Genomic DNA, 13,870 nt, shown 5'->3' with positions numbered 1-13,870 from the left:
TTTTTTTCCTAGTTTTCACTTTCATACTGAGTCCAGAGTTATGCAAGGTTGTAAGTTGAAGATGAGAGTGCCACATGTCTGTCCATGAGTATGACGCAGATTGTCGCATGTGGACGTTTTATTTCTGTAGTGCACTTCTCTGTTAAGTGTCATGATTTGTCACTCAATTTGTCTTTTTTTTGTTTAACATGGATCTCCATGTTTTTGACATGAGTGTGTGTGTGTATGACCCAGTGTGCAGTGGTGTGAGTTTCAACACTAACTGTAAGCATGAAGAGTGGGTGTTTGTATGCAGAGATGTAGGTGTGTGCTTTCTGAGAAGAAGACATTATCACATTGACTGACTGTTTATTGCTACTCATAGTAACTGACTCTTCCTCTCTGGTCTTCCCCCCGTCCTGTCCCACTGTTTGTGTCCCTTCTCTCCTCTCCTCTCCTCTCCTGTCCTGTCCTGTCCTGTCCTGTCTGTCTGTCCCGTCCTTCTCAGCCTTACACAGGAGAAGATGAGGAGCAGACAGGGCCGCTGCCTCCAAACCCCTTCAGCGAGCTGACCGACAACGTGGACGGCAAACGCCTCACCGGTAATGCGCGCGCACACACACACACACACACACACACACACACACACACAAACTCTCACACACACACGCTCAACTCTAAAACTAACACACACACAAACGCACACACACACACTCACAGAATGTGTAACAACAACCATGAGATTGAACACACTAATGTGAACATTCAGTTGAATGCACACTTTTTTCATACCCACACATTTCTAAGTGTAACTTTGGGTACATAGTCTGCATATACATTACATGCACTTTCCTGGGGTTAGAAAATGGGATAAACATTCACAAACGTTGGAATGTACACATATGTGTACAAGGGCAGAAGCACATCCAGTCCACTAAAGCAATGCCATTTATTATCACATAAGATTCATTGGATCAGTATTATCCATGATGTTAGCACACATGTGCCCACACCCATGATGAAATGCACATATAGAGTCTTTCTTTTTTTGAAAGAACAGACAGGTAGACACACACACACACACACACACACACACACACACACACCTTCATATAAATGATGCATGGACCCAAGGTCAGGGTAATGGAGACCTTGCACCTAGACAGAGAAAAGGTTTATGTGTGAAGAGTAACCCACACCACACCACACCACGACACGCCACTCATTCAGGCTCAAAACACAGATACCAGCGCATGACATCACCCTGCCTGAAAACAAAACTTGCACCCGAGCCCGAGGTGAAACAGAGTGACTCCCTCATCCAGCATTCCGGGCTGGACTGGCCAGTAACAGGATCCACCGGCCACAGCCACCCGAAGCCAGTTAGGTCGAGAGATATTCAGGCAGAGGTCATTCTGTCAGAGGTCGGCAGAAGGTCAAGCAGTAGATAATGAGGTCACATATCACCCACAAATAATGATGTCCGTGATAACAGATGTCACCCACTGGTAGTCATAGAAACACTTTAATAGCAAACAGAGAGAGATTATTCACTTCCACTCATGCATGGTAACATTGGGATGTATTACGCTTTTATAGGTAAAGGAATTTGCATTTACATGTATGTAGGAAGTTTAAGGTACAGTTAAAGGTAGAATAGGAAATGTTGGAGAAACCAGCAAAAGTGTGCACAGTTTTGCACTTGCACATATTTGCTCATTCTCATATGAACCCGATGTGATCACACATTTCCTCTCTCTGTTGGGCCCCACCCTCCCTGAAGGCTTTTATCAGTGGCATTGTTCCTGTAATCGTCTGATCATGAGGTCTTGTGATGCCTCCTCATACACACTGCACAAACAAGTGGAGAGAAAAAAGGCTTGAAAGAATACTTTGGAGATACTGGCTCCAGTTTGGCCTGTTTGACGCACTAGGTCTAGTTTTGCCTGGTCTTTCACGTGTCTGTGTGGCTGCTCCCAGACCTGGCCCGATGTCTGTGACCTTTCATCTCCGGCAGCCATCTCTACCGAGATTCCGTCCGTGCTGAACGGCCACACCCGAGATTCTTCTGATGGTCTTTGAGAATGCCGTCAGGAGTACGCCACCACAGCAACCTTTGCACATCCGGGATTCAGCACACACATCAATTGAGTTTGGTTGGGCCTCCATTTTGTCATGTCAATCACACAATAGCCCTTATAAATGACTGCCTGGCTCCAAACACAGGCACGTACGCACACACAGGCCCTATATAAAGCTATAGGGTGAATAGATCTGTGTGTGTGTGTTTGTTCATGTGTCTGAAAGAGCTACCTGCATTTGTCATGTATGTGAAGGCTTCTTATTCGACCCCTGCGGTCTTCAGTCGATGGTAATTATAAGATCAGCAGGGAGGAGAGCCTTTCAGAGGGGGAGATCAATACAGCATGTATGGGGAAAACGTCTCGGGGTCAACATGGTGGCCATTAGTAACGTGTGATTGTGTGTGTGTTTGTGTGTGTGTGTGTGTGTGTTTGTGTGTAGCAATGTTGAGTAGCACATGCATGCACATACAATCAAAGCGCTCAGGAGATGGATGGATGCCATTAGTCTTTGTGTGTGTGTATGTGCTCCTTTGCATTGCGATAGGCAGGCATATATCCACACTCTAATATCCCACACTCACACACATTCAATCACAGAGAGTAGGAGATGGGACTCATGCCATTAGTGTATGCGTCCTCTACTCTACTCTCTACAGATATAAATGCTTGCTCACACTCTGACACACACACACACACACACACACACACACAGTATCACAAAGACGAGTATTCCTGCGATTGTGTTTCTTCTCTCCGTTGCTACACACACCATTGATACCATTGTCCATTGATACTCCTGCACCAACATGCCTAATTACTTTTCTCTGTCACACACACACACGCACACACTAAGAGTGTAGTAGCTGGATTCTTGCCATCAGCACGTGTCACAGAGAGATCTGAGATCTGAAGGATTGATCAGTTTGAGCTGCCCCTCCTGTGCCCTTGTGATGCTGACGGGGTGAGCTGGACATCCACCGCCTCCTCGACTCCAGAGCTCTGGAATGGGCTTGCAGCCGCCACGTCCTCTATGCTCTAGTCCACTCTGTGTCTGCGCCTTATGTGACGGCCCTACACGCTTGGAGGAAATGCTCCCCAAATACTGGCCGGCATCATCAAGCTCCACCACCACAAACCGTTGAGGCTCATACATTTAATCCTGTCACTGACCTGCCCTGCCACCCCTTCCCCCAAACTCACACGCACCCTGTCACACACACACCCTGTCACACGCACACCTCCCCGAGCACATGAGGTTGATTTGTCGTCTTCTAATCTGGGTTGATGTCATCTGCTGTGTTTGTTTGCATCTCAAAGGTTCCCTCTGTCATCATCATCCCCACAAACCACACTCACACCCACAGTCTGCATCCACTGAGCTCATCAGAGCAGACTTTAACCACAACCGCTGTGAATGTGCATGTCTTTCTCTCTCTCTCGCTCTTTCTCGCTGTCTTTCTCTCTCGCTCTCTCTCTCTCTCTCTCTCTCTCTCTCTCTCTCTCTCTCTCTCTCTCTCTCTCTCTCTCTCTCTCTGATAGTACACACAATCTCTCTCTCTCTCTCTCTCTCTCTCTCTCTCTCTCTCTCTCTCTCTCTCTCTCTCTCTGATAGTACACACAATCTATCTCTCTCTCTCTCTCCTCTCTCTGTGTTTCTAACCTGTGTGTTCACTAATCTGTCCCCCACCCCTCACCCCTGCTCCCCCACCCCTCACCCCTGCACCCCTGCACCCCCACTCCCTTCCTCACTTCCTGCAGATGGTGAGCACGACCAGCTAACCTCCGACGATGCGTCCACACTCTCCCAGTCTCTCTCCTTGCCTCAGTCTCCACAAATCACTCCTGCTAAAGAAGGTATCGGAGTTGGACAGAGGGGCTGGGTCCTCTAGATATTTAGTCACGATGTGTGTGTTTAAGAGCGAGTGTGGCTAGATTTGTGCGAGCATGTCTGTGTTTGTGTAACTGCATGTGTTTGTGTGTTTTTCTACTGAAACATAGCACAGTCCACTAGTAACAAGGCTTAATGATAGCCCTTTACTTTTTTTAAGAAGTAGTTTCAAAACTACAAAATCAGTTTGATGCAACTGTGTAGTCAGCTTCACAAAGCAGAAGTGCTTGCTGAGGTATAAACTTTTGACACTCGACTGGCTGGATTTTGGGGTAAGGCGAGTACAGAGCACTTCCTAAAAAAAAAATATATTAAGGTGTTTACATTTTTGTGAGTCAAACCGAAATAGTTGCGCAATCTTCGCAAGGAGAGGAATGAAGAAGCCTTTGCTCTGATGGCAAAGTTAGTGGTGTTTCAGTCTAAAGCCCAGTCTATCAGGGAAAACCTTTCCTTAAATTGGCAGCTCAGAAGCAGGGATCAATATAGCTAGGATGAGAGGTTTGTCCCACTTCCTGAGTTGAGCCCTCTGCAAACACAAGTCTGCACACACACACACACACACACACACACACACACACACACACACACACACACATACACACATACACACACAACCAGGATCAGGACATAAACACAAACATAATTGTGCACACACACACACACAACCAGGCTCAGGACAAACACAAACATACGGCGGCTCCACTCTATTAATGACACAGTTCGGGGTCAAAACAATCCAAGCCGGTGACCCTAAAGAGGGGTGTCAATTGTTGTTGTGCAGCAGCCTTTGATGTGGCGCTGTGGCATTGTGACACATCAAAGGGGCCACACCGAGCTGTGGCAGCCCTGAGACAGACAGGAGGAGGTACATCCTGTTCCCTCGCTCTGGGTTTAGTGCGGCCTTCCTTTCTCTCGCTTTTTTTTTCAGCTCTGCACTTCTTCCTTTTTAGGTACCTTCTGACTTGTTCCTTTGGTCATATGGTTTCTGTGTTCAACCTGTAGCCTATTGGTCTTGATTCTGGCACTCGCACACTCTCCTCTCTTTTACTCTCTCCTCTCTTTCTCTTTCAGTCAGTTTCTTTCTCTTTCCATTTTTCTATCTCTTCTTATTTCTCTCACTCTTTCTCTTTTCTCTCTCTCCATCTCTTCTGTTTTCTCTCTCCTCTCTCTCCTCTCCTCTCTCTTGGTTACATGACCAGTGACATTATTTGCCCTAGTTGACTCCCCCTCTTAACAAAATAGGATCTAATCAGTGCGCCCTCTTCCAAGTGGCTCTCAAGTGGGTCTTTCACTGTTTCAATGTTTTGAAAGGTCACAATAAGAAGTAATTAAATAATATAAATACTCCTTTTGTAAACAGGAAGCATAATATCAGACCCATCTCAAGTTAGCCTTAGGGCATTGTCTCTCCTACATAATTCACTGTGTCTGTTCTTAATTAGTGACAATTGATTTGATTGCTGTAGATAAGCAGGAACGGCCATTGTAGTAATTGTCGCTGGCGTGTCATCAGGCTTGGCTTCTTTGTCCCCCTTCCATCGTCCTCTACGGTCACGGCTGATCTGTGGTTGTTTAGTTCGTCGATGACAGAGAAAGACGAGGGTAGAGCTGTGATTAGTAGATTGTCATTATATGAAAACACTTTCCTCAGTTGTGATTGTCAGTAATAGTACATTAATGTCAGTATATATCCACTTATTACAAAGTATTACAGTATGTTACAGTACAGTTACAGTTATGTTGCAGTACTATCCAACTTATGTCAGTTCTGTATTTTCATTAGATATGAAAGGATTTTTCCCGAGTTTTCTGCCTTGTGCACCTCCCCTCCATTTAACAGTTAAAGCACTAGTGGCCCCCATTGAGATCAAAACTTCAATACACAGAGCATAATACTGTAGAAGATGTATTATGTTCATAATATGATACTATGAAGGCGCTAATGCATATACGTAGCCACTGCTTCGGCTCAATTACGGCTTAGACTCGTATGCGGTGGTAATTTGCCCCTAATCCGTGCAGGAACAGAACCCGTATCAGCAGAGTAGAGGATTTGAAGTACTTCACTGGGGATACGCAGAAGGGTATAAGGATATTAATTCAGACAATAGAAATGAATTTGCATTCTGCACTATGTGTGGAGAAAATGGAAGCAGATATTCGAAATGCTAAAATATATGTGGAGAGTTTGGAAGCAGATGGCCTGAGTATATTTTTATTAATTTCAAGTGAGTCGTGAAGGGTGTGATGTTTGCCGGAGGTGCTGCCTCACAGCTGAGACATCATGAGTAGCTTGAGTTTGTAGTCGTTGTCATTTTTTAGTGTAGTTTAAGTCTAGAGGTCGGGAAAACTGTAACGTCTCTCTCTCATTCCAGATGCACTTCGTATTAATGTTGTCCCGTTCTCTCCCGACCCACAGAGAACCACACGGGCCCGCTGCTCAACGGGAAGGGCGAGGGCCACAACGGCAACGAGGAGGAGGAGCTGAACAAGCGCATGAGTCAGCTGACCACCAGCGCCGAGAGCCTGAAGCCGCCGACCGGCGAGAAGATCGAGGAGGCGCTCTCGCCCGACAGCTCACCCTCCAAGTCCCCCAACAAGAAGAAGAAGAAGTTCCGCACACCGTCCTTCCTCAAGAAGAACAAGAAGAAGGAGAAGGTGGAAGCCTGAGAGAGAAGAGTGGGATAGATGGATGAAGGGAGTGAGTGAGGTGAGGGCAAGTTGTCTTTTTCGGGCACCCTCGTCACACCTTTTTTTTAGAGATTAGGAGTGCAGCAGAGGAGGGGGGGCGGAGAGATGGAGGAGTCAGGCTGATTCCTCAGGCATGGGAATCTGAAATGTGTGTAGTGGGTGTGACCTGTGGCAGTGAAGCTTTTATTTTGATTTATTTCTTCCAGTCTTTGTATGCCAAGAACTTTCCACCACTCTTCACGGTTCATTTGGTAGCTTTTTTTTAATTATTATTAGAGATCACACACACACACACACACACACACACACACAAATTCTACCCTTTTGTCGTCAGCATTTCACTTTCCATCCAGCCGGGTCTGTTTTGAGTCCTCTCTCTCTTCTGTGTGTTACGCATTACTTCTGTCTGTGTTTGTTTGTTTTTTTAAGTCATTACATTTTTTTTTTTAAGGGAAAAGAGAGAAGAATCCCACCACTGTATGCAAAACAAAAAGAATGCTGATTTTAATCACTCTAGTTGAAAGATGAATGAAGATGAATTTTCTGAGGAATCATGTAAGAGGATGAATTTCAAAGAAATCATGGGGATTTGTAAGTAAGCTCTCTAGGGAGTGGGGGGGGAGGGGGGGGGAGACAGGATATCAGCCGGTAAACTGGCTTTTCCTGCAAGAGGAACTCCGTTTGCAGTCTTTAGAAGTCGGTTATCTCCACCTGTGTGATTCCCCGCTGCGTAATGATTGGCCTTAAGTGTTAGCGGGCACTATGGCCGACAAACAAGCTGCACAGCACGGCGATTTAGCATTCATGAACTCATCCTCTGTGGCTGGCAGCCATTTTGTTTATATGAGTCCTGTCAATCATGGTCTGCTTCCCAGTGCTCTGGGCTCTTCTCTCTTTTAGTGAAAAGGGTGAGCGATTACACCACAGACGCGAAAGTCACTGGAATCAGTTTGAGACATTTTTTTTTAAACAGGGTTTATGATTTGTTGTGTTTTCTTCCTCTTATATACCCTTCATCCTTTCTGTCTGCTATTTCCGTCTTTACCCTGTCTTCACCCGTGTCTCTTGTCGAGAGAGATTAAATGGGTTTGTACCTTTAAAAGGTCATAAAGGGTCGTTAGGTTGGAGGCAGAATTGGGATCGCATCCTGTTGCACTCCGACTTCATTCACAATCCTGTATAGTCTCGTTAATCAGCTTCCCCACTTGTTTTTTTTTCCCCCTCTTGCCAAACTTAATGGAAAAAAGAAACAATCACGTTTTAGTGAAATGGAATCTCATCATTTTTACATCCTGCATTTGGATTTTTTTTTTTGTTTTAAGAAGAAAAAAACATTCATCTCTGATTTCTTGCTAGATGCTTTAAGTTTTTACTCAATTTGCTTTTACTGAGAGTTAAAATGGTCAACGTTTTTTTCTCGCTCTCGTTCTCTTTGGACTTTATATGGCTTCGGTGATGCCGGGCTCCTCATCATTGTAGCTCAGACAATAAAACTGCATATATTGGAGGTATATGATAACTGGATGCATTGAATTAATGTTTGATTCTGTATTTGTATTTTTTTTTGTATTGTTCTGCACTTTTATAATGGTGTATAACACAAACTCGTGCATGTAGGCGGTTTCACCATTGAAGGAGGTGCGAGGAAGGCAAGATAGAAAGTGTCAGTAGCAGAGAAGATGCAAAGACGACATGAAAAGTTTGAGAAACTGGGGAACGACATTTCAGGTGTATGGAAAGGGAGTAGAAACAGAGAGTGTTTTTTTTTGTGAGTGTGTGTGTGTTAAGCATCCAATTATATAAAATATATGTATTTGTTAACAACTATGTAGAGCAAAACGACAACAAAACAAAAACAAATCTCTATCCCATATGAAAGTGCATTATAAACTAGCAGTACAGTCACCATTCTCAACCACTGTGGAAGCACCAGCCAGGAAGTGTGAAGCAGGAGTCTCTGGTCTCCGTATGGAATCGAATTGGAGTGCCATTTCCTGTGCGTGTTTCTTCCTACAATGAGCCATACAGATATCAAGGTTGTTGTTGTTGTTTTTTTTTTTGTTTTTTTTTTGGATGTATAATTGCAAGACAAAGGTTGAGCTACAATCTTCCTGCTCGTTCTACAGAGAGAGAGAAAGTGAGTGAGGGAGGGAGGGAGGGAGAGGAAGAGATGGGCAGGGGTACCAGGAGGGTCACGAGACCACTATCAAACTCTTACGAGTCACTTGCATGACGTGGAAGCCACACGTTATTTACTGCAATGAAATGGCACCACACCAGGCCACAGACTTCTCTCTGTCGCCATGGTAACTTTGAGACCCTAAGTTTTAGTTTGCTGCCATTTTGTCATTTCAACTGTTTTTTTTTTTTTTTATGTTCCTCTGTACCCACATTCAAGTACTATTTTGAGCGGATGGGGTTACAATCATGAAATCGTGAAATGAATGGCAATGGCAACTGGGAGAGACGTGGTTACACTTTATTAATTTCCCCTCCATCTGTTCCTTCATTCTGATTGAATTTTTTTTTTTTCCCCTGAATATCTGGAAATAAAAAAATAATCTACCAAAAGCTCGTCCGGGATTACAGAGACCCAAGAGTGAACTCTACCGTTTAAAAAAAAGAAAAAGAAAGTAGGTTGTCACTTATCCTCTAAATCAGTGTTGGTCAGTCAGCGGGTTGGGAGTGGGCAGGCCAAACCAGCAATGGAGACATCCCAGCCAGCAATGTGAAAGTCCTGGATTTGGACCCAGAGGGCAGGAGAACGGGGTGGGGTGGGATGGAGGGGGAGCGAGGGACATGTAAGCTGTGTAAATAAGCATGTGGCTTTCAGGAGGCCCCCGGCTGGATCCCATACATGTCGAACGCCAAAGCCGGGGCCAGAGATGGAGGCAAACATTTGAATTTTTTATAAGGCAGGCAGGGTGGGGGTGGGACGAGCGTTGGGTCGAGTCTGGGAGCGAAGAAAGGCGTTCCTGACATTAACATGTTTTAAAATCGATCCAGTTGTACTACTTTCTTTTTTCTTTCTCTCTCTTTCATACCATGTTTTTTCCCTATTGCAAGTTATTTTAAGCTTTCAGTCCTCCGTTTGTACTGCAGTATGTTTAAAATAGTTTACAGAGCACAAAGCTTTTTACTCACCATTTACGAGCACAAAATGGCAGATGAATGAATGTGCATTGCATTCTCTCTTTTTATTTCATTTTTCCGTTTCGCTTTTTTTTTTCTTTTATCGTTTGCACCTTGTTCTACTAATGCCTCTCTTTCCATCACTTTTGTTTCTGTTTTAAAGGAGAAAAAAATACAAATTAGCTTTGGCATGCAACTTGGAGCCAAGCCTATCTGTGATATGTGAAATCTTATATAAATGGTTATCTAATGGAGTTGCTTTTAGATGTATTGCTAATCTGTGTAAATTCACAAATAAAACTATTTTAAGACAAGCATGGCCATCTGTGTTTTGCCAACTCTGTTGAACTGAAGGCATCCTTTGAAACAGGTGGAAACCAATCTAGTTTTATATCCTCACATACTCATTTCATACCTTCACAACACCATTTGAGACACCTTCCATGCAGTTTACTTTTGGTCGTTCCCACTGGGGGAATGCACTTATACTCATTACATTTCATATTTGAGTCTTGATGTGGTGAAAGAGGTGCTCTGCTTTGACATGCTGCATTAACTGTATACACTGGTGCTTTCCTGATTAAAGATCAAACGTATATCCTGACAATCTCAGTAAATCTTAAGTGTGTAACAAATATAAAATGTCTAACTACATGGCAAATTAACCCAAAATCTGCTTGGGGGTTGTTTTGGTTTTCTTAACATGGCTGATCCCGTCCGTCCTGTACTGTAATCCCCTACATTTACAGGAGGTGCTTGTGAAAGAAACACAGTTCAAATCTAATGGAACAAATAACCTGGTTTCCTTAAAGAGCTGCACAACAACACCAACAATCACTCTACAAAAGAGTCACACCCCTCTGAGGAGGTAGAGCAGAGTTCTTCAGTTTACTTGTTTACCTAATGCACAGAATGCTTGCACTAAACACATGGAAGGGTGCGCTTTATACACAAACCTGTTCCTTATATACTTACACAGAAATTATGAGCTGATCCTAACAGACGATCAAGACTTTTGATTGTGTCTTCCAGGGACTGGGCCATTAACATTTACAAACCGGTTCTGGGATTGTGTGTTCCAGGAGGAGGAGGAAGGGTTTAAGAAATAAAACCATGACTGTTATTATGAAATGTAGGAGATGCAGTTGACCTGAAGGGGGCGTGCTATTGTGCCTTTTTCTGCATCTTTCCCTCAGAGCCCTGTGGAAGAAGAAGAGAAAAAAAAGAAAAATATATGCAAGCAGTGCACTAAGACATGCTCCCCTTCATTTCTTCCTAAGCTCTGGAAGAGCGGGTGGACGTTGGTGTGTGGGTGCGGTGCTGAACTCCCTCACCCCCACCTCCGTCACTTGTTTCTAGTCTCCCTTGTTGTACATACAGAAGGGCCTGTGTAGGGCCATGCAAATATCATTTGCTGGACAGGAATATTTTGAATGTGGGTGTGCTTATGGTCTTGTCCTGTCACATTAAAAGCATAAAACACTAACAAAAGGACTGTCTGTGTCCGTTTTTACAGGGGGGGACTTTGTAGCTTATTTTTGTTGTTTTTTAAAGAATGAAATGTATGTTAAGTGTTACAAACTCTCTTTTATACCTGATAGGGGCGCACAGAAGCAGGAGGTTGGTCAGTGTTAACTCTTGTCTCCAATACTTCTCATACTCAAGACATTTTAACACATGACTCAATTGGAGAGTTTCTGTAAACTTTTTCAAATGAGAAATGGCCACTCGAGGTGCAAACGGGCATCTTCACTCCTCAGTGCACAGACCTCCATACAACATTAATAGGGCTAAGCTTACCCTTGCCCTACCCCACTTTAAACATGGGGTTATCCTGATCTCCCGTGGAGATTTACACTCACCCCCAGCCCTGACCCCCGCGGAAGGGGGAGGGAGGTGAGGGGACAGCGAGTGACGGCCCACTGTTGGATCTCTTACCCCCTTAACCCACTTTTTGGATGACTAAATGAGCTCGGGTGCGTATGTGCCCAGGGAACAATGCAACAATGTGTATTCACTGCACTGGGAGAAGGTGGGCGAGGGGTTGGAGGGGTTGTTTGGGGGATTGGAGGAGAGAGTCAGAGAAAAGCCCTTTCTGTGGCCCCAGAGAGTTCAGAGGCGCTGTTTGCTGACGACATGGAGCGTCAAGGGGGCCTCAGCTGGAGGCCTGGAGTTGATGGGAACAAGGTGGTGGTGGGGGGGTTAGAGGCTGCAGTGGAGGTAGGTATGGAGTGAGGAGAGGAGTGGAGTGGAGGGTAGGGAGGGTGTTTCACAGAGCAGAGGATCTCTGGGGTTCCAGACGGAGTCTTGCTGTGAGTGTCAAAGCGATGAGCGAGCTCCTATCCAGATGGATGCACCGCCGGGGGGTGCGGATCAGACCCCAACCCCCCACCCCCACCCTCCTTCCGTCCCTCGTCTCCCTACGCTTCCTGATCAGGGATCAGTCTCACCCGCCTGACCCTGGAGCCCTGCAGCCCAGGGAGCCTGACCCGGAGCCTGTGGTAGCTGGGGATCAGGGAAAGACGCAGAGTAAACAGTTTTGTGGGTCCGCACACCCCCTTATTGCACCCCACATCACAATAGTGCAGACCTAAGAGGCAGTTGAGATGATCAAGCTCATACCAAATTATGCAGCTAAGCAATTATAATGTAGCCTGTCTGTCATGGCAAAGCCAAGCTTAACATACTGTATAAGCCAGACTAAAAAAGCTGTTTTGTCTGTTAAAAAAAAAAAAAAAAATACAGTTAGTGGAGTCTGCAGAACTGCAGTTATTCTCCTCTAGGTCATGACCGCAGTCAGCTGATTTTATTTTCTCATTTCTATATTTGGATGTTCCGACACGTGTTACATTAAAGATGTACATCAAAGCTAACGCTTTTCCAACTGGCTACGGAGCCCGTTTACTGTCTTGGAAACGAAACGTAATCACACCATAGTTGAGAGTGAGAAAGGATTGCGTGGCTTGATAGCTGGTATGTTTAGGCAGAGTGCTGCGGTGTGAATACACTTTGTTGCGGTGCATGCACTGTGCTATAAATGGAGGGTGACTGGAGGATATAAGAGCTATGAGTACCTTTTCTTCCCCTCAATGAGAGCACAGCCATTGTGCCTCTGAGTGTGGTGATGTCATCACGACCTCATGGATCAGATGCCCCTTTGCACACACACACACACACACACAAACACACACACACACAAACACTCTCACAAAAGAGGTCTGTAGGTCAGAGGGGGAGGTTATTGGTTGAACCTACCCTGATTTAGGCTATCCTACTGCGCTAGGCAGTTTAATGGCAGGCTGTGCTATAATGGAATGCTCTCTAGGCCATGCACTTGTTTGGACAGATGTTGTTGAGCTTCTGTTTTGGCCATGGCTAGCACTTTAGGACCACATGTTACTCCTCAGTAGTTTGGGACTGAGTACCATCCATGGGTGGTTTGCGCTCTAATGCTGAGTTCCATTTACCTCGGAGGTCAGAGATGGGAAAGACCAGGCACCCAACTTGACCGTCTTTCCGTACAGCCAGTTGAAAAAAACAATCATTGTTGACAATTGCTAGCAATAGCAGTTGATGATAATGCATTTCAAGGTATTTCAAACATAAAAACACTGTAGCAACGTGTCCACAGATAGAGGTTTGACAGTAATTTGGTACCAAACCCCCCTCAGACCATTGACTGTTATTAGCATTTGAAACGTCAAGCCATCAACTAACGACTGTGGTCAGGTGGGTTCCTAAAAAATTAACATGTCCTCCAAACAGCAGGGTTCGACAGGCATTTACTTTGTCCTAAAACTCCAGGATACCCCTCCTTGATTTCATGAAACCCAACTAAGACAGAAGTGCAAATAAACAGTATATTACAACAGCTTTCACTTTTGTTGATACATGGAAGAGCCATCTTGGACTCTGAAGTTTGGATTGGTGAGGTTCATCCAACTTTCCAAGTCGAAAATCCATTGAAGTTCAAACCTCTGACCGGGAACCCACAAAACTCTGGCTTCCCAGTTCAAATGGAACGCACCAGAACATCTCCAGGCTGTTCTTGAGGGCTCGGCCGCCGTGTGTCGACGGCGGCTCAGAGTTTCCCAGC

General features: G+C 44.9%; 1 protein-coding gene across 4 annotated transcripts in view; it reads left to right on the top strand.

The window, feature by feature from the left end:
* add3a (adducin 3 (gamma) a) overlaps window positions 1-8,782 on the top strand; it is a 108,329-nt gene extending 99,547 nt beyond the window's left edge. For all 4 annotated transcript variants that reach the window (XM_080837971.1, XM_080837970.1, XM_080837969.1 and 1 more), the window contains 2 exons: window positions 488-581; window positions 6,371-8,782. In XM_080837971.1, the coding sequence (XP_080694097.1) occupies window positions 488-581; window positions 6,371-6,621 (345 nt within the window). In that variant the 3' untranslated portion in view covers window positions 6,622-8,782. The remainder of the gene's footprint in view (window positions 1-487; window positions 582-6,370) is intronic.
* Window positions 8,783-13,870: the final 5,088 nt, after the last annotated feature.

The sequence above is a fragment of the Sprattus sprattus genome (assembly GCF_963457725.1).
Source record: "Sprattus sprattus genome assembly, chromosome: 1".
Classification (NCBI taxonomy): Eukaryota; Metazoa; Chordata; class Actinopteri; order Clupeiformes; family Clupeidae; genus Sprattus; species Sprattus sprattus.
The sequence above is the reverse complement of the archived record's forward strand: the minus strand, read 5'-3'. Positions and strand labels throughout refer to the sequence as shown.